The sequence below is a fragment of the Thunnus maccoyii genome, chromosome 19 (assembly GCF_910596095.1).
Source record: "Thunnus maccoyii chromosome 19, fThuMac1.1, whole genome shotgun sequence".
Taxonomy (NCBI): Eukaryota; Metazoa; Chordata; class Actinopteri; order Scombriformes; family Scombridae; genus Thunnus; species Thunnus maccoyii.
In genome coordinates, this window is record NC_056551.1 from 19,740,541 (window position 1) to 19,768,092 (window position 27,552).

At 38.9% G+C, this 27,552-nt stretch overlaps 2 protein-coding genes and 2 non-coding genes across 7 annotated transcripts; 3 read left to right on the forward strand and 1 right to left on the reverse strand.

The window, feature by feature from the left end:
• Nucleotides 1-669: 669 nt before the first annotated feature.
• Nucleotides 670-19,246, reverse strand: st8sia5 (ST8 alpha-N-acetyl-neuraminide alpha-2,8-sialyltransferase 5). 4 transcript variants are annotated; one of them, XM_042394498.1, is made up of 9 exons: nucleotides 17,914-19,246; nucleotides 12,071-12,178; nucleotides 11,673-11,765; nucleotides 8,144-8,236; nucleotides 5,576-5,662; nucleotides 5,001-5,145; nucleotides 4,683-4,795; nucleotides 3,121-3,213; nucleotides 670-3,007 (listed from the first exon to the last, which is right to left on the reverse strand). In XM_042394498.1, exons 1-9 carry the CDS (start codon nucleotides 18,057-18,059, stop codon nucleotides 2,545-2,547), a joined length of 1,341 nt encoding a protein of 446 aa, XP_042250432.1. In that variant the 5' UTR covers nucleotides 18,060-19,246; the 3' UTR covers nucleotides 670-2,544. The 4 variants fall into 4 exon arrangements, with proteins under 4 accessions (XP_042250432.1, XP_042250431.1, XP_042250434.1 ...); XM_042394497.1 differs by having other exon boundaries at nucleotides 5,576-5,737; XM_042394500.1 differs by lacking the exon at nucleotides 11,673-11,765.
• Nucleotides 19,247-21,027: 1,781 nt separating this feature from the next.
• On the forward strand, nucleotides 21,028-25,659 carry rpl37 (ribosomal protein L37). The gene is made up of 4 exons (XM_042394501.1): nucleotides 21,028-21,132; nucleotides 22,331-22,466; nucleotides 23,069-23,153; nucleotides 25,549-25,659. The coding sequence occupies exons 1-4, from the start codon at nucleotides 21,130-21,132 to the stop codon at nucleotides 25,616-25,618; spliced, it is 294 nt and encodes a 97-aa protein (XP_042250435.1). The 5' UTR covers nucleotides 21,028-21,129; the 3' UTR covers nucleotides 25,619-25,659.
• Nucleotides 22,176-22,255, forward strand: LOC121886285. The gene has a single exon (XR_006092713.1). It is a non-coding gene; the product is annotated as a small nucleolar RNA SNORD72 (small nucleolar RNA).
• On the forward strand, nucleotides 24,090-24,167 carry LOC121886284. The gene has a single exon (XR_006092712.1). It is a non-coding gene; the product is annotated as a small nucleolar RNA SNORD72 (small nucleolar RNA).
• Nucleotides 25,660-27,552: the final 1,893 nt, after the last annotated feature.

Here is a 27,552-nt window from a genome sequence, read left to right on the forward strand (position 1 = left end):
TCCTGCAACCCAAAAAGCATTTTCCCCATAGACCACCACTGTAAAAGAGACATCTGTAAAATGTGTTGCTAGGACACCTCAAACTGCAAACAAGGTCAGTTATGATTCTTTCTATTATGAATTTTTGATCCATGGAGGTTTTATATTTTTAAAACTTTACTCGAGCCAAGAAAAAGCGATTTAAAAATCAGTGGGAATAATTGTCTTAATTATTAAATTATTATTATTATAAATCTTCAATTGCAGTCTTGATGGTAATATTAATTTTGAGTGGATTCATTCACTTGCTTGTCAAACAGGGTTGAAAATTGAAGATCTCAACAGTTCCAACTCAGATATGATGGAGAAGCCCGAGCCGTCCTTCGCTGAGTCAGTCAGTGCGATGACACTGACACCGGCTGCTGCTTAATAATTTAAGTGTTGACAGTAGCTTTGCTTAAGGAGCTAATTGGACCAGACAAACTAGAGGTTAACTGGCCTGAAATGAGGCAGTTAATTTAGCACCTTGTGTCCTCTGTGGCCCTCAACAGGCAGAAGATGTGATAGTCAGAACATTGTGCACCAAAAAATCTGGAAATTAAGTAAGTATCTTATAAATTTATATGTTATATATATATTTATCCACACTCACACAGATAGACACACACAATAATAACTAATCCACAAACATACAAGTGAGAAAATCCAAACAAATTTATTTACAAACACCGTACCAGTATAAAGAATGATCCAGAGTCAGTTAAGAAGCACTGTGTTATATATTACCTCCATTCAGTACACAGACCAGTTTCATTCCTTTTCCAGTCTAGATTCAGTTGTGTCTGCACAACAATTTTTTGGTGTTCATATTTGCTGAACTCATATCTCTTTATAAATGATAATTATGTTTAAATCTTATTAACAATCAAATGTAAATGAAAAAAAATGGACAAGTGCGCAGTAGAGCATGAACAGAGGAATGACAAAATATTAAATTACAGTTGCGGTATTTCTCTCTTGAAACATTCAAACAAAACAAAACAAAACAAAACAAAACAAAAAGCATTTCTTTCCGGTGCTTAAATGTACGATGCTTAAATGCATGAGTGCAAACTGAATGTTCACAGTTCAAAGGGGAAGGTGAAATAATACAGTCGTAGTAAAAGTGTTATAGCACTTCACAAAGGGGCAGCAACCTTCATTCTTGTATCTAGAATCAATGCAAACTGCATTCACTATAATACAATTCTACTGGACGAATCCATTCACCTTTTTTGTGAAAAGGTTTGTGTAAATATCTCCAAAAGCACTGTGAGCTTAAGTAGAGGCTTAAGTGTAAACATATTTCAGTGATCATTGAAGCAGGCACACACAAAGCTAAGTATAGAGCAAAGTCATGCAGAGCATTACATGATTATGGAGTTTACGGGGAGTAAGACTTCACTAATCCAATAGAATATAAGCTGAAGACTGCACATGGACTTCTTTATCTTTTTGAGTCTTAAATGACCTTTGATTTGAGAGAGAAACCGATATTTTGTTTGGCGTTAATATATTTGTAGATGAGCAAAACACATGGGTGCATTGCATATCATATACAGTAGAGGGGTTCGATATCATAAGGCAGCATGGCTTAAGACATGAATGACAACAAGAGGCTGGGTCACTCAACAGTGATCTGTTTCTTTCCCAATTAGACAGCCTTGAACGTTTTGCTGAGGTGGTGTCACTGTAAAATATTTATCTGGCTTTTGTCCAAAACCATGAAAAGCCAAAAGAGAAAACAAACAAACAAAATGAAAACATCCTCACCTCTTCTCACACACCCTTTTTCACCAGAAATGTCAGAGGAAAATTTCAAATGGGAGAGAAAGGCCACTGAAAACAGGCCATTTCAATAGAGTTTAAAATATTCACCCAGTGAATGTGGTGAATAAGAAATAGATTACAAAAGTAGACAACTGGATGTTACTTTTTCATGTTTTTTCTTTTTTTTTTTCATATTTGCTTAATATCAAGGTTCAGGCTTTGTTTCACACAAACATTAAAAGCTGCCACACCCACAGAGTGTCTGAGATAAAGAGAGAAGAAGAAGAAGAAGAAGAAGGAGAAGAAGAAGAGGTGGTATGAGGGGTCACAAGACACCCACTGCGGCCCTGTTTCAGCATAAATATCTGTGCAACATTGGGTAGAAAACAACATCTCTGTACAGCAGAGCCACTAGAAAACCTCACAGAAACAACATCACTATGAAGACCACTTTTCACATTAAAAACAAGCATCCTATGGTCAGAGAGTCGGAGATAACCATAGTGATTTGATTGGCTGAGAAAACAACCTAAAGTACACATTGAAAAGAGAACTATGTTGGCAATTAGAAGAAAGCAACCTTCAACGTGTGGTTGAAGTAGTGACAGCGAGGAAGTGTACGCTCCAAAGGCCAACTCTCTTTTTAAATAGGGAAGAAATAGTGAACCGTGTCATTCACTGAAATAAAACACAACAGGTAAACCTGCTCTTAAAAAAAAGTAAAAGGTAAAATGGAAATGAGGGTGGAATGAGGGATCACGTGCACTGCCCTGTGTGTACATGAATGATCCCACGAGTATGCATGTGAATGAAGTTGAAAATTTCATGAGGCATTGCGTGGAAGCCAGGCCGTGGCTTGACGTTGTCGTAGTAATGGTGAGTGATGAAGATGCCGGAGGGGTTCATGGGAAACGCCCAGAAACCGTAGAGGTGGACTTCCTCACACATCTCTAACGCGGCGGTGACGAGCATCAGGCCGCTGCTGAGGCGCTTGGCCCGGACGCCCTGCACCGCCCAGAAACGCTGCACGTTGAGCAGGTACTGCGGGTGGAAGAAGAACACGCCCCTCTGGGAATCGAAGTCATCCAGCATATACTTGACTCTGAAAGATACGTCAGTGTTGCGGGTGTTGTAGAAGGCAGGAAGAACCACTGAGGAGTTCTCATAATTCTGGAGTACTTCGTAAAATGGTCTTCGCCATTTCTCCAGCTTCTGAAATCTGCAGTGCAGAGGAAGTGAAACATGAGATGAAAGACGCCAGAAGAGAAGAAAACTAAAGTGACCGAGAGAGTGAGTGATCTGATTTCTCACTGTAACTAATGTATACAGTACCTCTCAGTAATAATGCTTGGATTTATGGTCACCAGATCTGTTTTGGTGCCAACATCGGCTGAGTACTTCTCATTAATGGGTGGTATGTTGCATCTGCAAAAAAATTAGATAAAAGTCCACTGTTACTATTACAGAAATTCAAATGCATTTTATTTGACTTTTTAAACTAGACATGCTTGTGAGACATAATGTAGAGCTGCACAATGAATCATATGATAGTTGCAGTCAAGAGTTGGACTTCTACAATTAATTAAACTTCATTGACCATTACTAAACCCCTCTCCTGAGTGGCAGTTGTCCAATCATAGCTTAGCAACCGTAACTAAGCAATGTCAAAGTATTAGAATTCTTCACATTTTGAAGTGGTGTGCATGTTGGTTGTAATTAAAGTGATCCTCTGTATATAAAGAGTTTAGGGGATGGTGTGTCCACAACCCAAAGCACAAAGAAAAGTAAGTGTAGAGAATGGATTAAACTGTGTGTTTGTCTGCTCTAATGTAAGCTGCAAACATTAGTATGTATCACTAATTACAGCCCACAGTAGTACCCAGCGGTACTTCTATGGACAAGGAGCATTTCATACTGCATTATTTTGTGGTGTTAGCGACCAAGGCATTCAGAAGGTTTTGGCCTATTAGTAGCTTGTGCAGCCACAAGGCTTAGTGGTAATTAATTGCCCTAGATGTAACAACAAATCATTTTGCCAGTACTACCTGTGTGACTACTGCAGTATAAGAACAATGCTGTTCTTTTATTTCCATGTCTTATACATGGATCCTCAGTCTGGAACATGCAGTTATAGCTGCAGTCTTTTAGCGCGATATCATGCATAGCCATTATATACCTATTTAATAATCAATCACAGGCAAGAGCATTTTAAAGGGGACCTATTATGTTCATTTCCAGCTCTATATTTTTATTCTGGGACTCCACTACAGAAGCTTTGCATGATTCACCATTCAAAAAACTCCCTATTTATCTTCTACTGGCCCTTTATACAGCCCCTCAATTCAGCCTCTGTCTCTAACAGGCTGGCTCCGGTCTCTTTAAGGCCCCCCTCCTGATGAGGAGAAATAGACAAATTTGGAGCTATTTGCGAGTGAGCTCACAGCGTGCCAGCTCGGTTCAAGTCATGGCTCAGCGTGACTACCCCCAAAACAATGGAAAAATGCCATAATGTTAGTGTAGTGGAGCAGTGAACTCCTGCGCTGTGTGTGGAGCATATGATCATATAAAGAAATCCATCATGAGCCGAAATCAGCTCAGGCTGAAAGTAGCAAAAAACAAGTGTTCAGAGCAAGAGCTAAATCTCTTTTATGTGATTGAATGCTGTGTTTGGCATTATTACTCAGTCCAAGTTTTGTTTATAGATTTATAATCATAATGTGAAGATTTAAACTTTTTTTGGGACATTTTTTGATAAGTTTAATAGAACCAATCTGTTCCCAAAATGATTGTATAACATAATAATAAATATTCACAATCTTAATAGTGAGTAAAATAATTGATGATCACTGTGCAGCCCTCACACAACAAACAATGAAGGATATGATCCTGTATACCTGAACACAAAATCTGCTGAATCAATTTCCTTTCCACATTTGCTGTTCTTGATGATGCCGCCGTTTCCAATAACAGCACATTTCTTGTACTGTGATTTGGAATACGGCATATCCTGGATGAGACAGACACAGTTTGTTAATGTCAGACAGAATAGGAGGGCTTTTGAAATCAAATAGATCTTCTCATAGGCTTAGTGCCATCAGGCCATTGGTAGAATACAAAAGTCAGCAGGCTAGAACATGGCAAGCACTCAAAAGTAAACATTAAAGTTTGCAATGCTTATATATGCATGAATCACTAGCAGATGATGAACTCACATCTGGGAACATCTTGAAGACTTCGGTGGTGATGGGAAGGATGCCACTGGTGTCCACCTCGTATCTCAACTTGGTCCCTGCAGGGGTGTTCCTCTTGGTGGTGAACAAAAAGGAAGGAGCATTACAGCAGCGAGACAGAGACATCCTTTAAAAGGACACCAAAAAAAAAAAGGCGAGTGTTAGTTTGATCGTAGAAGATTTCCCATCAGCCTCAAGACCAACCTGTTATGTTTTGTTGACATTGGCTTGGGATCCCACAGAGCCTACTGGTGTAAATGTAAATATAATATTAAAATCAAAGCAAAATCAAGCAATTTGTTTATTTCTCTTTAGCAACAAACTGGAATTTTCTGTGGTGGACTCTGAAACATGTTATCAGTTAAAAATCATGTTTATTAGCAATTCTTATAAAATTAGGAAATGTCAAGGTGATACAACAATGTTAAATATGTTTTTTGAACTGTTTAAGACTCCAGGTTCAGGACATTTGGGTTAAAGAATTAAATGCACTTCAAGGGGGAAAAAACTACACTTGCAGTTTGCAACCTGAAGTCATGTGTTAGAGTCATGCTTACTTGAAGTTGCTGGTCTCCTCCTTGCTCTGCTCCCATCTACACACCTGCAGGTTTCGCCATCTCTCAAACAGCTCTGAGGTTTTCACCCTGGCAGACAGGCAGAGAGACTTGTGGAATGAGGAAGGATACCCACGGCCATGTTTTTTCTGATTAACCATGTCTCTACAAGGGTAGTAGATTGAAGAAACATCATAAAAACCACTCGAAAAACACACACAAGGGAACAAAAATGGAGCAGAAAATTGCAGTAGTTACTCTGTGATGGCTGCACTGATGAAAATTCGATCTTGACTCGTTAATGCAAAGAAAGTGGCTTAATCTAGCAGGTCTGTAAATAGCTGTCCTTGAACTGACATTTCCTTGGAGATGATTGGGAGATGTGATTTGCTCTGGGAGGCCGGGCGGCACCAATACTCTTTGACTGTCTGGCAGAGTGACAGCATCTGTTCTCTGCCACAGTCAGAGTGGCTCATGGCCTTTCGCCAAGCGCCTTGAATGCATTTAACTATAAAGTCTGACAAAAAGACTGAGGAATGTGCACAAAAGGCCACTGGACAATGTTCACATTCATATACCAGGAAGCAATGCTGCTCAAATGGCCGTTAGCACAAGTGGCTTATTGTTATTTATAATGTACGGTTAATTGTCAATAAAAGATGAAATTTCAGCAACAAAATGGATGCCATGTGGCATTTGCAAGATTAAAGCATTCTTTCCTTCAGTTCTACTTCATGATTTTAGTAAATTATGTTGTTTGCTGTTTGTTTTCTACATAATCACAGTCTCTGCCACTTGATCACTTAGTGCATTATAAAAAAAGAACAAAAACTGTCAGAATCACACTCATCCATGTATGGTCACACAATCAGTTGAGATGAATCTCTCCACAATGTAGCTCAACGTCATGTTTAATAAAGTAGTCTTTATTTATAACACATTACTGGTCAAAGTCATGGAAAATCTGAGTGCCGCCACCAACAATGGACATAATGCTGGGTAAGACTTAAACCTGTAGCGCGGAACTTTTGTCACCCCCTTCTGGCAGTGAGATTGCAGAAACACTGTCGACATTATCACCGGAGACCCCTGACGCTTTTTATGTGAGCCGGTTCCCACCCTGGTGACGCAACACAGTTGGGGCACACTGTGGACGGTCCACCCCGGTCAACAGTCACAAACCAATCATCACTGGTTGACGCAAAACGCATCACTACCAGTGTGCCAGTGCGTGAAAGTCGCCACAGACGCCAGATTTAAAAACTCCGGTATAGAGTGAAATACAGAGAGATTTAGTCAAATCAATCGCCACAATAAAACGTTGGCATTGTACATTTCTGCAAACCATAGATACATTGAATCTCTATGTTTCAATCTGTACGTTTCAATGTTGATCATATTTTAAGGTGTCATTTAACGCCGAATTAAATAGCCGTTATCAGCTGAATAATTAGGTTTTATGGTGTGATAAGGCTGTGGTTAAGGTCTGGTTAGATTTAGGCACAAAAACCACTTGGTTAGTTAGGAAACGATCATGGTTTGGGTTAAAATACCCGGTTCTGTCACCAGAAAAATGGCTGCAAATGTCCTGACATCTCACTAAAAATACCCAGTTTTGTAGCCAGAAAAACGACTGCAAATGTCCCCATATCTTGCCAAAAATACCCAGTATTGATGGTTGTAACGGGGAGCAGGCAGTGGTCTCTGCTGCTTTGATGCTTTTGCAACATTGTCCCATGCATCTAACTTTCAAGCCAACCACCCAATCCGCTTCCTCCTAATATAAAAGTCAGCTCATACAGATGTCACCTGAACTACTTCACTTTCCCTATGATACGTATTGTAGAAATGTTGATATGCTATGTATTAAACGTATTTAAATGTAGAGATTCAATAGAAGAAACGTACCGCGCCAACGTTTTATTCTGATTTACCTGGTTGTGGTAGACTTAATCAGCACTATGTGAAATCGTTTGGCAAGGGTTTGAATGTAACAGACGTTCATTTATATGCAAAGGTCCCGCACTCCAGCTTTAACAAACAGGCTCTAGATATGATATACAGTAAATTATGATTATGATACAAATGTTTGTTTGCACTATCATCAACACAAATATCAAATTGCAATATAAGTCAGCAATTACCATACTTTAACTGGAATTTAACTGCCATGCTTACTATGAGATTCTTAACTGAACGACTGGGCTTTAAAATAATACAAATTATGTAACCTTCCATGTTATATACTATTCTTTTGTTTCTTCTGTGAAAAATGTAACTTTTTGTGATGAATTTTAGCTAAGCTGGTGGCGATGTCGGTGGGTTGGTCCACCACTTTGGTCCAGACTGAAATAATAACTATTGAATGAGTTACCATCAAATTTTGTATGAACATTCAAGGTCCCCAGAGGGTGAAATAACTAAGGGATTGTCATGAAATTCAGTACAGACATTAGACAGGTAGGTAGACATTCTACCTACCTGACAGGTACTTGAGGATCACCTTTAGGAAAAAAAAGATCTCATTCTAAATAAGGGTGTCAACCACAAGTGTCATAAATGAACACTCACATTGTCAGGACTTTGACGTCCATAATCTCCTGTCTGAGCTCCCTGCATGCAGTGGAGTTGAAGTCAAAGGAGCCATCATAGTTTTCCAAATACCTGGAGGGATACACACAGTCATCCTCTGGCTAATCCATACAGGAAAAAACAACAGAATTAGCAACAAACTGTGGAACAAAAATGCAATATAGTGTGTTGAAAAGACACAATAAAGCAAAATATCTTATATTTACTACTAAATGTCCATGGCTTGACTTTATGAAACACTAGAATATAAGTATAGCATTGTGATGACAGAAATGATACAGCTGATATCACAAACAAGATATACTGTTACTGTATACTGTTTATTTGACACTTGCACCAGATTCTAATACATCTTAGTCTAAACCAATCTTAGCCTAACTTAAGGACATTAAAAACCTCTCATATTTTCACTTATTTAAGTGGTTATGATGAAAAATCACATTATTTAATACTGGTATTCTATTAAATATACATATATATGTACATATAGATGAGTGCTGTATATTAATTTAAATCAGAAACACAAAATAGTCATCTGTCTGAAATAGTCTGAAAGGGAAACAGGGTTGATTCCAGTGCATAGCTTGTTAAAATAGGGGATTAGATGGCTATAGTGGTGTCAAGTCTTGTGGATATGAATATGAGAGTGTCTGTGCTTTTGTATGAGGCAGTATAATTATTTATATACTATATTCATACATTTATAACTACATGAAAGTATTAATGTTTGTCAGTTGTGATCACTGCAATAAAGTAATGCATACAAGTAATCATAGGACATCAACCATTAACTTTTTTTGAATTTAATCATTTCAATTAAAGCTAATGAATCAGATACATTTATTTAAGATATACCGTATAAAACAATCACTATGCTGAAATGGCAACACATTAATCAAAAGCACACAACAGTAATGTCTTCAGTGGGGTGGTGTGACTGTGTGAAAGTGGAAAGGAGTCATAATTGTTGTAAAATTCATATCAAGGTGTCAATAAGTTGCCATTTTTTTGTGCACTGATGCCTCATTTCTTGCAGCATAACATTGTATTTACATGCAATCAAGAGTGCAGTCTGGATAAAATGTGTGTGTGAGTGTTGGTGTTTCAGGATGGAGTGGGAGTGGTTAGGATGGAGGTTGAAAGGGGAGAAGAAGGAAACCACCAGTGTAACGTTTGTATATTTGTTTATAAGGTGCTTTAATAATGTTTGACAGAAGAAAGAGACTTTTCATTAGGCCTCAAAAAATTGACAAAAAGCAGTGTTTTATATAATTTTCATAGCTGCACTTTTCTGATAGTACTTATACTTCACAGGAATGTGAAGTATAAGTTACTTGACGCATGGAGTGGTTCTGTTTGATCGCTGGTTTAGATGTTTGAGACATTCTGCTTTCCAGAGTGTTGTATGTTTTAGAAGATATAACACAGTCTTCCTTTTACAAATGACAAATTCATAAGCTAAAAAACAAACTCTTGCTCATGTCTGTGTCTACAGCCTTTCATGGTCTGGTATGACCAGCTACTGTTAGTGAACTTTAGATAGATGCTGTTTTACTGACATTAATGAATATGTTCGCCGACTTCATGACTCTGTTTCTAATTATGGTCCTTTTACACTACATCGTTACATGACATGATGTTGTCTTTAAATCATCTGACTCAAGAGAATCATGGGAAATGAAGGCAAATGCAGTGTACCGTTATCTTGTAATTACTCTTAGTGACCACAGTGGCCGCTGTTTAGCAAAAGTTATCTTTTGCTTGATGGATCCTATAAACCAAAAGGTTCATTGATTTTGTCTAAATTGTGAAAATAGATCAAATTGTTGCATTTATTTGCACCAATTTCTATTAGAGGGTTTACTTGGGGGGACACACATTATTACACATTACAAACTTATATTTAGACACATTGGTTCAGTTTGTTGGATGTTGTTTTTGTAATTCCATTTGGCTGATGACCAAAATAACAGCTTTGATACATAACTAGAAATGTTTTCAACTTACATGCAAATACAACATTGTTTCAATATACTGTCTACCTTTGCTACATCTGCATGAGGCAATAAAAAGGCACTAAAAGGTGAGAAATATACATCAGTTTTTACTTATCAGCCAAATGATTTTTGTCCAATTATAAATCATCGCACACCCAGAGAGTTGCTCTATTTAGCCCTGATCTATAATTTTCCTTTTAGGTTTGGGCGTAGCGCCAAACCATAGAGTCATCTCTCGCTGGCTGCATTTAAATAAACATGTTCTATTGATCCATTCTGACGCTAACTGATGCTAACTCTTCATTTTTGGATTACAATCAGCGATTTCTTATCATCATTTTTATACATACCCTTTCTGAGTTGCATCTGAATCTTAGAAAGCTCTTAATATCTTCTTTTTTTTTACATTTACATGTAAAACACTGTTGAATTGAGGAAAGGCGAGATTTAACGTCAAAATGGCATCAATCATAATGTGTGTCTAGAATGAATGTTTTTTGTATTTGTCAGGATGAAGTGTGGTGTTTTGGAGGATGGATATATTGTAACATATTACATGTGGCTGTGGAAGTAAATGAGATGAGTTTTTTTTAAAAAAAACAAAAAACAATGACAATAAAAGAACACAGCGAGCAATACAATGAATGGATGCATTAAAGGAACAAGATGTCGGGATGAAATCGTACAAATAAGGAGCAATGAAACTGGTTGTCTACATCCACCTGATGATGCAGTGTATTTCTGAGATTTTACTAAGAGCAGCATCTGTCTTATATATAATACATTTAACACTTTGAATAGACCTATTAATGCTTGTTTTAGCTAAGATGATGAAACCTTTGCAAGTGTTTTCTATTTATTTCACTTAATGAGACGAATTTCATCTCTATGGCATCTTAGGTTAACCGTACAATGCTGGTTTAAAACCAGTCCAGGACTAGAAAGCATCCAGCGTTTTTTACCACAGACATCTACTGCTCAGTGCAATGAGGAGTTGAAGCTTTAGGGGGGGGGGGGGGGTCAAAATCTGGCACGTTCCTGTCTTCTTGTTACAAGGAAAGTAAAGTGGGAAATCCAGGTCGCAGAGAGAGACAATGCAGATGTGAGAAGGGGAGATAGGGCAAGCAGAGAGAAGTGTCCACACTATGTACATGGCATACACACACAGAGCTGTGCAGAACACATGAGACACAGGTTGAGGAGGACAAGGCATTTGGAGATGGGTGCTGGATGGGACACAGAGGCACAAGGGGAAGCCAGTACATCAACAGGAAATTCAGAGAGGAGGTTCAACCAGCTTCTGAAGGAGGAGGAGGAGGAGGGGGGGGAGAGATGGGGTTTAGGGAGCTGGGGTCGAGGTGGACTGGATCAGACAACATACAAGAGCAAATCTGAAGTGCAACCACCACTGAAAAAAATATGAGAGTTTATACCTTTCAGACTAATGAAAAAGAAAGAGGCATTCTTGGTTTTCTGTGAAAAATACTAATAATGCCATCAAACTGGCCTACCTTTGTGAGCGTTTGTTCTTCTTAATATCGGCTAGGCAGGGTGTGACTATTACGGAGCTCTGTGAATCAGGCTGAAAATGCTGACGGAAACATCTGTCAACATGCAGATAGGTTAAGTTAGAGTTAAATGTGTGATTTAGGCCTGTGACATCACCACCCCTGCTAATTCCCTAAACCTGCAGATTTCAAAACAAGTAGAGAGAAGGAAAAAAAAAAAGAAGAGTAAATGTCGGTGTTTTCTACAGCATCTGAAGAGAATGGTGGGCGTATCAGCGACCCAGTCCACGCATGCAGGGCTGGGTCGTCACTATGATGGATTTGAAACTTGTGTTCTCTTTCACTCTATCTCACTCTCTTTTCTCAGAGGTGTTGTGCAGTTAATCACGTTGGAAAGGTACCTTTTCCTTCCATTTCTGGCAGGCTTCAGAGATCCATCATCCGAGAAATTAACAGGACCGGTCCAATTTCCTGTCTCGTCCCCTTTGAGTCGGCTAAACTGTTGCGCACTAGTAAGAAAATGAGTCAGTTTATTTGGGATTTATTGTCCTTATTGTGCAAAATGTCAAACACATACAACCAAGCCCATGTGTTCACTCACAAAAGTCAAATATGCACACACACACACACACACACACACACACATACACATATACATTAAGAGGGACCAGCTTTTTGGCTCAAGAAAAACAGACAAAGTAAGACACCAAACATGGTTAGAATAAATTTTCGGTTAAGAACACCATGGTTTGAATATCTTATGTATGTATATCTAATTTATGTTCTGTTGGGCTGTTGCCACTAATCCGAGTGTGATACAAACATTCACACCGTGCAATATTGGCCTGTAGCAGTGTAAGACTTGTAATTCAGTCTATTAAAGTCGAAGTGATTTAAGGGAAGGATAATCTGTGCCAATGTTGCTGTAAATATCAAATTACTCCTAAAGACAAGATGCCAACAGATTTTGCCAAGTGTAGTTACTATAAAAGAACTGTGGCTTTGTCCAGTCTGAGAAAATAACCCATGTGATGTCATCAGGGGGTTATCCTGACTTGGAGTTGGAGACTATAAATTATGCATTATGGGAATTGCAGGATCCACTGTTTTTGTAGCTTGACCCTTATAGTTTGACTAAAAGCCAGGGCCTCTGCTGCTTTGATTTCAACCATTCTCTTTTCTTAATCTGTCTCTTGTAACTCCCTAAAACTAAATCATGGAACCGTCCCCTTTTGGAGACCACAGTGAATTTATCTGATGGGGCCATTTGGTGCAGGTGGTGAATAAACCCAACTAATTCTAGAGAGATGAGGGGCGTCTGTGCGTTCAGAGTCTGTTTACAGTAATCTACAAAGACTTCTGCTTTGAAAACATACACAATATCGAGACTTCAAACTTATTTTGAATCATATGACTGGCTATATTCTACATTTTTGTTACTGTAAAAAAATAAATCCCATGAATAAAGCAAAATCAACAGTGTGTTAGTCTGTCTTTCAGTACTTTCAACTTCCCTACACTGTGCGTGACTCGCAGCCCCAAGACCATTTGTTCCTTCTGAACGATATAAATCTTAAAAAAAAAAGGGTCACACTGTGGTTTTTTCTCAAATGTTACTCAACCAGGGGTCTCTTTGTTGGGGACTAGTTTCAGCTATGGATTTGGCGCATGAGCAGTGTTTACAACAGCAGTTGGTATATGTGGAATGGATTCAAAATAAACTACAGCGCCCACGTTCATGGTAATGAAGCAACATGTCATCCAGTGCAACGACGTGGCTCACTGATGTGTTTTTAATAGTTTTTGGACAACAATGGAGCTCTGTGTTACAGAGGAATATGATATACAAGAGTTTGGATACACAGACGATACTTGTTGCTAGACAAAATTAATTGTTGGTTTTGGTCTTTTCATGGGATTTGTTAGTCTGGCATCACTAGTCTGAAACCTCTCGGTTAATTTTCGATATCCAAGGGGCGTTATCAACGGGCGCAGACCAAAATGCCTCTGGATGCAATTGGATAGAGCAACAAAACATGTGACTAACGCTGAGCAACGTAGCCTTCTATACAGTCATCATATCAAACCCATCCCATATTAGGTAAATGGTTGTGATTGGCCTGACCCAGGCCAGGTCGGCTGGAAATCTGTCTGAACAGGAGGGGGGCCAAACACATCTGCCAGAGCAAATAAACATGAGCTCGCAGATTCATCTTGTTCCCTGGCTAGGGATTTGTTGACAATAAGAAAAATATAGAATATGACCAAACTTATCCTCTAAAGACCTGCAGTTGTTACATCTTCATATGTGAACAGATCTCTCATGTTCCATACATTCAAATATCCATGGACGTACAACCTCGTCTAATATCTGACTGATTATTATGCAAGAATTCATGTGTGACTCATTTCTGTGAGTGCTCTGTGGGTGTTGTGCTAAATTCAGCGGTGCGATTGAGCCCAAAGAGCCTTTCTGAGTGCATTATGTGATGGAGCATTCATCATCAGTGAGTACTCATGTCAATACTGATCTGCAAGCACATTTGGCTTCTCTGAGAGCCACTTCAACATCTCAGTAACGCTCTGCAGATGGCTGCGCTGTGGAACGAAACACACAGTCAAATCAGACACATTTTTATGCATGAGTTTAGGATGTGTGCCTGAAATAGGACATATTTCTGTTATACAAACAGAAAAACTAATCAAAGCAGCATAATTCAGTCACTTGTACTGTTATCTTACTCAGATTTTAATCATCACCGACACACTATGCCCATTGAAGACCGATCTAAAATGCAGTGGGTCGATCCATAGCTTATAAAAATCATACAAAACTTTTCCAATACAGTGGCTACTAGTGAAACCCTGCTCAATCTCTTGTGACTACTTGTGACTCACACATCAATCCAGTGTCTTGAATACAAACATTAAGAGTCTATTTATCTCTTATTGACTCAGTTATATTATGATCTGAACATTTGATCAACAACAAGCTCAAAGTTGCTTTGTATTGTGTTTCGTGTTGCATTGACTCAGATGTCCATTTAGTATATCCAGGGGTATTTCTGTATCAACTAAGAGCTCCTTAAGATAGAGAGGTACTTCACTGTGCTTATCAAAACAGAAAATTAATATGTCATTTATGGAAACAGATTCAATCTCCACTCAAATCTCTTTCTTCCATCTCTGCGTTAACTTTAAACGGGGAATCACTCTTGTAAATGGTGTAAGTGTTGTGACGTATAATTACAAGGAAAAATACTGTATAACCATCAATATGTACAGTACAGCTCTGTCAACTGCATGTAGAAACTGAAAAAACAAAACAAAGAAAGCCGCCTCGCTGTGGAGCTCTGGAGATACAACTCACTTACATAATGCATCGAGAAGGGCTCATTTCTTAAACAGAGTCACGTGCAAATCAGTGCTGAAGTGATTAGTTAATTGAAAAATTAATCAGGCAAGGGCAGACTAATTGGATAATCGTTTGAGTCATTTATCAAGCAAAAATGCCAAACATTTGCTGGAATTTTTTTTCTTTCTTCTTTGTTGTAAATTCAATCTCCTTTTGCTGTTGGACAGTTGAAAACAAGCAATTTAAAAATGTCACCTTGATTACTGTGATTGAAATTTACAACTTTTTTTGAGTGTTTTATATATTTAAATGATCGACAGATTAATGATGAAAATCATTAGTTTCAAAGCCACAAATTTTTGGATGGTTTCTAACTAACGCGCTACAATCTGGGGCCCTCGGTGCCACTCCCTCTCTGACTGTAAGTATTTTTAGATCACCCTCTTCAAGTCAAACAGAGTTGAAATATGTCTGCCTTTACAAAAGTGTGTCGCTCACTGTGATTATTTAATAGTACCCCCTCTTGTTCCTGCATTGCCCTTTTACAATCCTACATCCTCCACCACTTCGTCCTTCATGATGCCAGTAAGTTCAGGTAGGGAGCTGATTCATGTGACGCCACAATGTGACTCAACAAAATGGCAAGATTCATGGCCAGATTTATCACAACTGTACAATAATGTTCACCGCTTCGTTTGACTTCAGTGGGCGTCTTTGAGTCTGTCTTAAAACAACAGTCTGGAGCCCAAATGAATATTGAAACAGGTTTTTCTTTCTGTAATCATCCCTTCTGTTCATTCTGATCATTAGAAGATCCTCTCCAAATGCACTTACAGTGCAAGTGATGGGAGCCAAAATCCACAGTCCTTGTTTTGAGAAAACAGCAGTCTGAGTTAGTCAAATAGAGTGGATACCTTCCAAAGTTACAGTCCTTTTAGTAAAAATTTCCCTTTTTATGTCTTGACAGACAGTGTTTTTCCTTCCAGGTGCAGTGGAATAAAAATAAAAATAGAGAATTTGGCACAGACAGTAGCCTAACTTTGAAAGATATTGACTTGATTTGACTAATTTTGGATGGCTTAAGCCTCGTCTTACCTTCAAATAAACTTTTAAATACATTTTTGCACAGGAGGATGGCTGTGGATTTTTTCCCCTGTCACTTACATTCAAAGTACATTATGAAAGGATCTCTTAGTTGTCAGTATGAACAGGAGGAATGATTACAGCAAGGAAAACATGTGTCAATGTCCATTTGGGCAACCGACTATTGTTTTGAGACAGACTTGAAAAACAGTGAACCTATCCTTTACGATTTCACTCAATCTAAGCATCCAAATGCCTCCTCTGCGCCTCAACGCCAATTTGCAGAGATGTTTTTTTCTGTGATGCCCTGAAACACCAAGAGCGCATGGAAAACGACTTCAGATTGTTCACGCCTGGGCAGATATCATAAGATGACGTCTTCGCTCTCCTCTCCTCCGCATTCTCTTTCACGTGCACACAAACATGCAAACACATTCATTTCATCACCATCTCTCAGTCTCCACACTCTCAACGTCTCCTTCCACTCACTCTCTCTCCCCCACTTGCACTGAGGTGTGTGTGCAGACAGACTGTAGCAAAATGGCTGCCGCTGAGCCCACTGGTTTCTGTGGTGTGGCTTGTTCCCTCTCTCTCTCTCCTAGGCTGAGCGCTAGGAGAAAAGTAAGGGCGCAGGCGAGGAAGGTGTGCGTGTGTCGGGTCTGAATTCATGCATCCCGCCGCAGAGGTCAGGATGCCATGAATCCACATTGAGTATTGTTAGACCAGCCCGGCAGGGTGGCAGGGGAGGGGTTAGCTGTGGGGGAGCTTTGAGATTGCAGCACATATATGTTTGCTTTGGAGTAAACATATATGAGCTGTCTGTAAAATATCTAGAGGTGGGGGATAAGGTTTTCTGATTGTTCCTTTGTCAGGAGTGAGATTTGGTGTTCTTCAGGTCATTTTTAAACCACCTAAAGATAAAACATCCCGGTTTCTCAACATCTGCTCGTCTCACACTGAAATTTGTCTCAGAATGAAAAAGAAGGGTTCCTGCAATTTAGTGAAAGTTTTTTAAATGGGTCTAAATGCTTGAGATGTAAAACTGGACTTCCAACCAAGGATCTGTATGAGGGACACCGTTACTGTTGCAGAGGTATTATAAAACAGGTTCTGCAGTGGCTGCATGTGCACTGACTGCAGCCTGGTAAAAAAAAAAAAAAAAAAAAAGAAAAAAAAAGAAAAAGATATATTTAACAGGGACCAATAAGAAATACACATCATCTTTGACATGTTGCTGTTTGTAATCATCATCAGCTCCAATAGTTTTCAGTTGCATTATGATAACCAGATGCCTCTGTAAGATGTAGGCTAGGACCAGTCAAGAAGGCTGAAACGGAAAATCAAATAAAGATCTTTGGAAAAAGAAAGGGAAAACATTACCATACACAGCTGGAACACTGTGTATGGTATGAATGTGATGCTTCATTTTCAGAAGATATCAAAAAAATAAATCCAATGGAAATTGTTTCTATGCCACTGGGAAAAAAAGATGGATGGTTAATTGCTATTGTTCTCTCCAGCCATTAAAGCTTGTTTTCCTCCCCATGCATCCCGACATGTACTTCATCCTCCATGTATACTGAAACATTTATCAATTTATCATTCATAATTTATCTTTCACCATTCAGTCATTAATTGGAGGTCACAAATGAGCAATAAGCCTCACACAAAACGGCTATGAAGGCATGCTTATGACGGCTGAATATTATCATTACAGTGTGTACAACTCTGTCATAAACAGCCGGGCCTGCGCTCTAATTGCTTTTGTCTATTAACGACGACTAAAGAGAAATAATCAGCACTTACCTCTTGATGTAGTTTTTTCCATAGAGAATCTGTTGCAATAGTGTCACGAGTCCAAATGCGCAAATAAATATGAAACAAAGAGATCTATTGCCTAGTATATCTTTACCCGACGATGGGTCGGAGTATCCCATTCTTCGGCGCAGCATCCAGGGCTGACGGTGACACCCGGTTAGGTGTCTCTCTCCGATGCATTCAGGACCAGGAGCGCAGGTGTCTTGTACCCGCTAGACTGGACATTGTCCCCTCACCTTCCTATGCTATTCTACTGCTCTCATACCAAAGCATCATTGACTGAGAAGCATTGCAATTTGTCGCCGATGTGATCTCAATTGCAAACCATTAATGGGCCCGTATGCAAATCTACAGGAATAGATTTTATAGCTGTGTATATTTTGCAGTCAGAGGAGATGAAAATCATGAAATGTCCCGAGGAGAAATTTTTGATTTCTATCGGATATCGCGCGCGCTGCTGGTCGACGAGGTGCAGCCACTCGGTCGGAAGGAAAGCAATGCAGATTATCCACAAAAAAAAGCGCTCAAAAGGCAATTTGTCTAGAATATAAATCCCGGAATGTTTAAATCAGATAAAGCAAATGCATCGATGCCAAGCGCGCTTTTTTTAAAAAAAAAAAAAATTAAATTACCGATGTGAGCAGCGACCGAAAAAAAACCTCACATCGTTCATGCTTCATCTCAAATCAGAGCAAAGCTGCGTGACTGAATTATAAAAGGAGGAGGATGCGCCTTTTCTCAGCCTGGCAGCCAGGGGCGCGCCGCGTCTCATTCAGATGCTCCTTTACTCAGCCAAAGCCCAAGGTCACGGTCTCCTCTTCAAGGATGCGCTTAATTTTAGATGTAAAGATTACATCAAATTAGAATTCATTGTAATTTCTGCAGATCTGATATGGTTGCAACACTAACGCACAAGAGCTTGTTTTTGCCCAATCACAGCTTTCTGTTTATTTTATTCATTGGAGTTCAATTCACAAGAGTTTCTGCTCCGCATTAATGGTACTTATCTTCTGCTCAGCAATTTTCTGTCTAATATATTTGAAGTTAATTGGTATCTCCCACCACTCCCTCCACTCTTAATAAAGTGTTCAAACCTTAATTGACAGCAACATTGTGGAGAGCTAGACTCTAATGCCATGACAGCAGCACTCTCTCAGAGCCAGCAGACCCTTCTCAGGCTGTGGCTGATAACTGTATTAGTGACATTTGATTTCTGCCAGTGTCCACTTTGACAGTCATTTGATCATGTCATCAAAGTCTAGCCTGGGCTGCTTCAGCAGTGATGCATTAGCAGCCTTCAAGCAGCAGAGTCGTTGGTGTATGGAAGAGGATTAGGGCCACATGTGGCGTCAGAAATTTCTGAAATTAAACTTTATTCTCAGAATTCTGGCTTTGCAAATCTGTTCATTCTGACTTTAACATCAGATTCCTGACTTTAAACTCAAATAAATGTTTCACATATGGCCCTAATCCTCTTACGTAGAGGTGGGATGTGACAGATGAAATTAAAATAGTGAGGACACACTTGAAAAGTGGCAAATCTGTTAAGTGTACCACAGATTTTCCAGATTTACTGACACATATTGGACACAGACATACGTTTTATTTTAGTTACTTTAAGTAATCTGCAGTAATTCTAGTCAAGTCAGAATTTATGTTGAAAGTCAGATTGAACCACTGATATTTGAATATTTGTAAAGGTCTGTTTTACTTTTCACAACCATTTATTTTCTCATGTGTGCACAGGTCCACATGGCAGCAGTTTAATAAAAGAAGCCACAACCAAAACACTTGAATCTTTCCTCTTGACAAAAATGAGCAGCAATTCTTCTCTGAGCTACTTCCAGATATGTGAACTCCTCATCCTTTCCTTAAAAGGAAGCCAAGAAAGAGACTAAATTCAACTATCCACAAACTATTTTTACTGTCAGTGCAGAAGTTGGAATCATGGGGTTGGAACATACAGTATATGGCCAGATTTACCTGCTGGGAGGCACTGAAGCCCCCACTGACCCCGACTTACCATTAAGTACAGTTCACACAGCATCAGTATAACACGTTATCACATGGCTAAAGTTTGATACTCAGGTCACATGATAACAGAGTCATCTCCATGACAACTGAGCAAGCTTTATCCTCTGAGGAAGACATGAGATACAGTTGAAAGCCCCAAAAACCTGGACCACTGGGCCCACCTGGTTTGCTGTGTGTCAATCAGTTTGCTGTAATTAGACTGAACACATATTTCAAATATGCACTATATAAGCCATATCAAGTAATATAATAAACATATTAAAATAAATTTTGACACAGGGACCTTTACAAGACAAGGCTGTAATGCTTACCGATACCACGCCAATCCAACTTTCAATCTCATGCTCCATTTTACTCCCATGAACAAGACCAACATACTTCAACTCATTCAGATGGGGCAGCAACACATTTCCAAATGGGGACCATTTTCAGTGCAGCTTGACCCTCGTCCCAACTACTTCATTCTCATTGTAGTGCATACTGGATTACAAATCATCAGTTTAGAGCTGCAACAATTAGTCAACTAATTGATTAGTTGTCAACTATTAAATGAATCGCCAACTATTTTTCACCATTTACTGACATTTTACAGACCAAACAACTAATAGATTAATTGAGAACATAATCGATAGATTAATCAATTTAAATAATCGTTAGTTGCAGTCCTATTACCTTTTAAAAATATGTTTTCACTGTCTGTTGGCTACATCTTTGTAGTTAATTTAAATAAACATTATTTGTTTAGGATTTTTGATAGTAGGCCTATGTGGTGAGGGTCAGGTATTTTCTTCAGTTGACAATTTGGATTTTTTTTTCTACCCCACAAACAACAAAAAAAATGTGACACTGATTTATATTGTAACAGTATGCTGTGTTTGTATTTTGATCATAAGGTTTTGCTTGTTGCATTCTCAGATAGACAGTGTTTTTATTATGACACTACATACACTTCCTATATGACTTTAGAGCTGTTTCCTCTTTAAATAACACGTAGGGTAAATAAATACATGGACGTAAAGGAGGTAATTTAATCAACGTTTCTTCGAATTATGAGCAGAACGCTATATCGATGGGGTCACATTTGAGTGTTACACAGGAAGCATCACGGATGTAATTTGACGCAGCGCATGCTCCTCTTCCGGCCTCTTTTCCCTTAGCCACTGGACGAAAATGGTAAGCTGCAACGCTGGCGGAAAGAAATCTCTTAACATCTGTTGAACGAACGGTTTATCTGTCATCTTCTGTTGATATTTGGACGTCGGTTAAGCATCGTTACCGTTTGGATGAAGTATTTTTGTAGATGAAGTTTAATTTTAGTGTATTTACCGCTGTTTGTCTGACACCCATCCAGAATTCATTTCCTCTCCGTAGCATTGACAACAGAATGTGCTTCATTGAAACGGGGGAAATACGGTGTTTTACCGCTGGATAACGTTAACATTACTCTGGATATCGTCGGTTAAACCCGTTAACGGGCCACGGTTAAATTGGAGACTATATTCGTCTAGTTGAGGTGAAATGGCTAAGTAGCGTTAGCTTCTCTGTAGCCGGCTAGCTTCTCCGTGTAGCACTGACTGTGCCTCCTTTCAGTAAATGTTCACATTGCCAATACGTTACTGTGGTAAACTGACACAGAAACACGCCTTTCTTTACCGAGGACAGGATATTAGTCTGTAGCTTTGTATTTAGGTACATTTAAGTATGTTAGTGTTGTATCCCTGACAGCCAACATCTAAGTTAATGGTGCCACTGGAGGCTTCAAACAACTTTATTAATCCCACTAGGGGTAACTTGTTTGGAGCAGCATGTTGTACGCAAAAACACTGTAACACACAAACACAAATTAAAAAGAACACCAGCCAATGTGGAATAAAATCTACAAATATTGATAAATAAACTTGATGAACACAAAAAGATCAGATAAAACATTCACTAACAATAATAATGGTAAAAAAAGAAATCTACAGAGCAATTAGTCATATTGTTGAGGGAATGATTTAGAAGAGTGCTTAGTTTTACGAGTGAATAAAACATAATGAAGCCCTGATGGCAACAGAGAATGTTTACTTACGAGAACATGTCCAGAAGAAGCCAAAATACTTGCTGCTTTCTGGAGAATTTGTTGGTTGCAAAAGGAATTCAGATCTTAGAATAGATTTTAATGCTGTTCAAGCTGTTCATGTCTTTTATTGTTAGGCTGTGAGAGCAGCAGATGAGTCTTGTCCGTGATGTCTTTAAACACAAATGTCTGAACAAATGACTTTCTGTGATTCAATCTTCTGTGCTGAGACAAGACTGACAAGAAGTTAAAACTCTAATCAAGTCTTTGGCGAGTTGTTCCTGATCTCTGATCTTTCTTTAACTTCTCAAGACGAAGGGGACATCATCTTTCGGTAAACGCCGGAACAAGACGCACACCCTGTGCCGTCGTTGTGGGTCCAAGGCCTACCACCTGCAGAAGTCCACCTGCGGCAAGTGTGGCTACCCCGAGAAGCGCAAGAGAAAGTGTAAGTCACTGAAAGACATGTCTTGTCCATAACTATTCAAAACATTTCATGTGAGTGTGTTGTTGGCCCTAAAATTGGCAGGTAAACATGCGTTGGTACTGGTTTAGTATAGGTTGACTTCTCTGACACTTCAAACACAAGGATGTTGTCACAGAGTATGTTTCGTTACCACAGTGTAGTGATAGTATGAATTTTAAATGATGGCTGAGAAGAATCAAAGACCAGGACAAAGAAACATTTCAGCTATTTTACAAAAGCAGGGCAGCAACTAACGCTTACTTCCACTATTGATTGATTTGCAGATTTTCTTTATTAACTGTTAATATCAGAAAACTGAAAGATGCCCATCACAATATCCTGGACGCCAATGTGACACCACTCTGTTTTGTTTTTGTCCGACCAACAGTCCCAAAACCCAAAGACTAAATTTACTAAATGTAAGACTGAGAAACAACATCAAGTTTTCACAGCTGAGAAGCTGGGACCATCTAATGTTTCTTGCTCCAGTCTATTGGACACATTACCTGGTCTTAAATTAATATGAAAGAAACTGAATGGCCAGACTGCCCCGATACTTACAGATGTTTGATTTTGTTTTGTAGACAACTGGAGCGCTAAGGCCAAGAGGAGGAACACCACTGGCACCGGCCGTCTGAGACACCTGAAGGTCGTCTACCGCAGATTCAGGTAAGATTTTTAAATGTGAACACGGTAGATAACTACGACTGGTTGTTATTTCTGCAGAGCAAAACTCTTGAGTGGTCTGTATCAGATTAGTGTTAACAGGCTCTTAGTGGCAGAAAGGGTCAAATTAGATTATACGCCTTCACCGCTGGAAGAAAGACTGATAAATGTCATCTTGATGCTAAGACTTTGAACTAATTACATGTTTAACTCATTTTAAATGGCCTCCTAAAATTATAATCAACATGACCATCACTTTCTAAGTCAACCTGCTTATTGTGAATAATAATTTAACTTGAACTACAAACATTAGATGCGCTTCTGAGTTGTTGACTCATTCCTGGCAGGTCATTTAAGCAAGATTCCTGCATTGGTTATATTGTCAAATGATGTGAGATAATCATTGGAGTTTGTGTTGTTGACATTGCATCATGAAAATTGTGTTTGAGGGACATACATGGTGCATCCGAACAAACGTAAATATAAACAACTTCAAACAAGTGTTTACAAACGACAGAAGAGAAATGTCATCCCTGACATGTTGATAGTTGACCTGAATGTACCTAACGCCACAGATGGACTGTAAACATGAAGCTCTAAACTAAATTCTGTGGTAACGTAGCCTGTCAACAATGCAAGTGTGCGTCAACTAGACCTATTTTTTCTTGCCTGTTTTGCTGTGGGGAACTGATAAGGAGGTAACTTGGCCGTAAGAGAAGAAAAAGACAGTTTGTAACTTGTCTTAAAGCCAGTCAGTGGCAGGGATTCCCAACAAGCTGATAGATGCATCACGCTCCAGCATCACCCACACAACAACAACTGAAGGTATCTGCAGGCTGCGTGTCACCAAGTATAAGTGATCGGGAAGAGATTCTGTTAAATAACATTTGGGCTCTGTTAGCAACCAGTTTATTGTCCTGTTAGAAGCCTCGTCAGTGCTGCTTACCAGTGATGGTGAAAATAAATGTCTGAACAAATGAATTCAGTATGATATCAGCATTTTCTCTGAGGTAAGCATCGCACACAGGATCTGTTAGATTAAACGAGATGCTCTGCAGAGACTGTGTGGTTTAACAGGGATCCAGGTGAATGAAGAAAAATGAGTGCCTGTCCATAACGCTCATCAATCAATTAAACAGGTTAATGTAGTCAAAGTGTTTTACAGATGACTGATAAGCTGGTAATCAGAAATTAAAAAAGATAAAGGTAAAAACATGACAATGACAAATGAAATACAAAGGGAATAAAAATGTTTTAAAACATGAATCCAATAAAATAAATAATGGCCATAAAATATCCTAATATAAGCCAGACTAAAGAGGAAAGTTTTAAGTTTACATTTGAAGATATCAACACTTCCAGCTGCTCGCAAGTCCTCTGGCAGGCTGCTCGGAGCATAAAAACAGAAGCTGCCTCAACAAGAGTTTGTCCTACGCTTTGGAACAACTTAAAGACTTGTGCCACACCGCAAACACATCAGATAAGTAGTGTGATGTAAGACCATGAAGATCTTAAAAACAAATCTTAAAATCAATATGGAAACTGTCAGGCAACCACTGTAAGGACTTAAAAACGGGTGTAATGTGTTCCTCCTACTTCATCAAACTATAAATGTTTAAGTAATCATGACTATAGATGGCTAATTGTTCAACAAATGGTCGCACACACTAGAAGAAGAGCCATAGTGAAGTACAAGCCAAGTTAATCTCTGACAATATGCCTTTTCCACAGCAGATATGTTGACATGTATGTATAGCACAGGTGTAATTGGTCACATAAATAACATAATGCCCACATTTCCTTTTAAGCTGTGCAAGTTTGAGAGCCCTGGAGTTGTGCATGCTGTTTCAGTGATTAACTGGGACACTGAGTTGAACTGATGAATCATAAATGGTCTTAGTAAAACTTGGACTTTTCCTGAAATGACAAGTCAAAATGTTTGCTTTTGAAAGGCCCCTTTTAGTGAGATTGGATGTGTTTAAAACAACAAAACAAAGAGCCAGAATTCGTGCCTCTTTTTCAATGACTCATTTCTTTTTAGATGACTGCTCTTACTGAATGCAAAAGTTTTGTTTAACTAAAACAGTCATGCTTAACATCATACCGTCTGTCATTTGTGCCAACGTTTGTCATCCATAATGTTTATCCTTCTGTCTAAACAAATCAACGAGAAATATTTACAGTTATGAACAATTTGTTAGCTAACCGGCCTGTTGGTACTGGTAGTAGAATGTAAACATAAAAGTAAAACTTTTAGCACATTTGTTAATGTCCAGGAATGTTTATGAAATAACATAACAGATGACTTGTGACTCTATGAGCAGGATTTGCCTCTTGAGTCAGACTACTTTAATTACATGGCATCATCCTCACGTTTGTTTTTCTCTTATTTTCCCAGGAATGGTTTCAGGGAAGGCACCACCCCCAAACCCAGACGTGCTGCAGTGGCCGCCTCCAGCTCATCCTAAATGACACATTTTTGTTTAAATAAATGTGATGTTAAACGGGAGTTTCAGTCTTGTCTCGTGATCTTTAAGCCTTATTGTCTGGATCAGTGATGATCTTGTTAATAATAACTCTCTAGAAGGATGTGACTTTATTCCCACTCAGTTTGTTTTTGCAAATCTCTAGCAAGTAAAATGAGTCCCAGATGTTATGTCAAAAAGGTACACAAAACTAAAAATAAATGGTGTTTTCAGAAACATGAACTGCTGTTTTAATGTTGGAGGTTTTGTAGTGTAGTGATCAGGAGGATCTGATTTTTATTTAGTTACATCCCACACTCTGAATTTTATGTGAACATATCTGGCAAAGTATTGTCTTAAAATGTGGGAACAAACACTCTGCTACAACCAATCAATCATTCCACAATAAACAAGCCATAAATCTACATGACAGGCACGAAGACACCTCAGGGGTAAAATCAGATTTTATTATTACCGTTATTGCTTACTACTTTAATTAGTCAAAAAGAGGTGCGACCAGTCTATTTTTGCCGAATACATATTCAGAGCTGATTCCAAGGAAAAGTTCATACACAATTTGATGCAGCCCTCTTCCAAATACCACACCAATAGAAGTACTCCTAATGAAAAATGTAGCTTTATTAAATCTCAACATCTAATACACAAAATATTCACTAATATCATTCTTTGTCTTCATCATCTGCCACCGGGGAAGCCTTGAAAAATAACATCCTAAGAAATATGTTCTTGCTGTGCAGTTTGTGATGGAACCAAAGAGATTTGGAAACCCAAAATATTCACAGTTGAAAGTGCCAGACATCAGTTGGACTGAATGTCTTTTTCACACACTGAAGATTATTTTGGACCAGGCCGTTCATTGAAAGCAGGATGATCTATATACCAGTTTATCAAGCTAACTGTCCTGCTACTACAGCTGCAGAATGAGAGGGAAATAGTCTGGTTTAGGCAGCCTTAGAGCTTGAGAGGAGCAACATACGGATACATTTCTTGCTCTTTCAGGGTTGCAGGTGAGTTGTTTTTCCAGCACTGCCTCCTTCACTTAGCAAAAGTGCAGCTAGAAGATAAATAACAAATCTGCAGCTCTAATGGCAGAGCGGCAGTTTCCAACAAAAGTCTAAATATTTAGCAGCCTCCAAACAATGCTGAAATTTCTCAGATGATGTCTGTTTACGCAACAAGTCAAAAGTTTTGAGTATTATAGTTGCAGCTGGAGACCATCTCAGTAAAGAAAACCAGCAGCTAAAAAGTAGTGGAAAAGTTTGGTATGTCAAGAGTTTTTCTGCCCATACTGGAGGATCGACTACATACAGAATTGATGAAGGAGAAGAGTACGTTTAGTCTGGAGAGCCATGGCCAAGATTTCTAGTTGAGAAAGAGAATTCATTTCCCAAAAGGACAGTGATCCCTAAAACAGCATCCCTGACCTTTGTGAATAAGGAGTGACGAGACAGGCGGTTCAACCACAGCAAAATGTGTCATAAGACATGTAATAGCTGGTACAACAATAAAGCCTCCACCACAGAATTGCTCAATGCTGTCCTTTCTCTGATTTGTAGTGCTGGTCTACACCGTCAGCAAATGTTATCTCTTTATCTGTTGGTTCATCTGGTATGTATCATGTAACTTTGATTATCACTTTCTAAGTATTTTACCGGAAAAATATTTCTCAACATACCTCTAGGTGCTCCCATGGGGTTTCTCTTAATCTGTGCTGTTAACATACTCCCACGTTGTTTATGCTTCTGCCAGCTTCACTATAGTTTATCTGTTCATTTTCAGCATAGTTGATAGGGTTGCTATGGATTTTGCGCTAATAGAAACATTATCAATTTAAAAATTTGGACTGTGAGTATATTAATTTTGGCTTGACGTCCATGTTTGATGTCTCAAGTTCTCGGTTGAGTGCGTGCATGAAC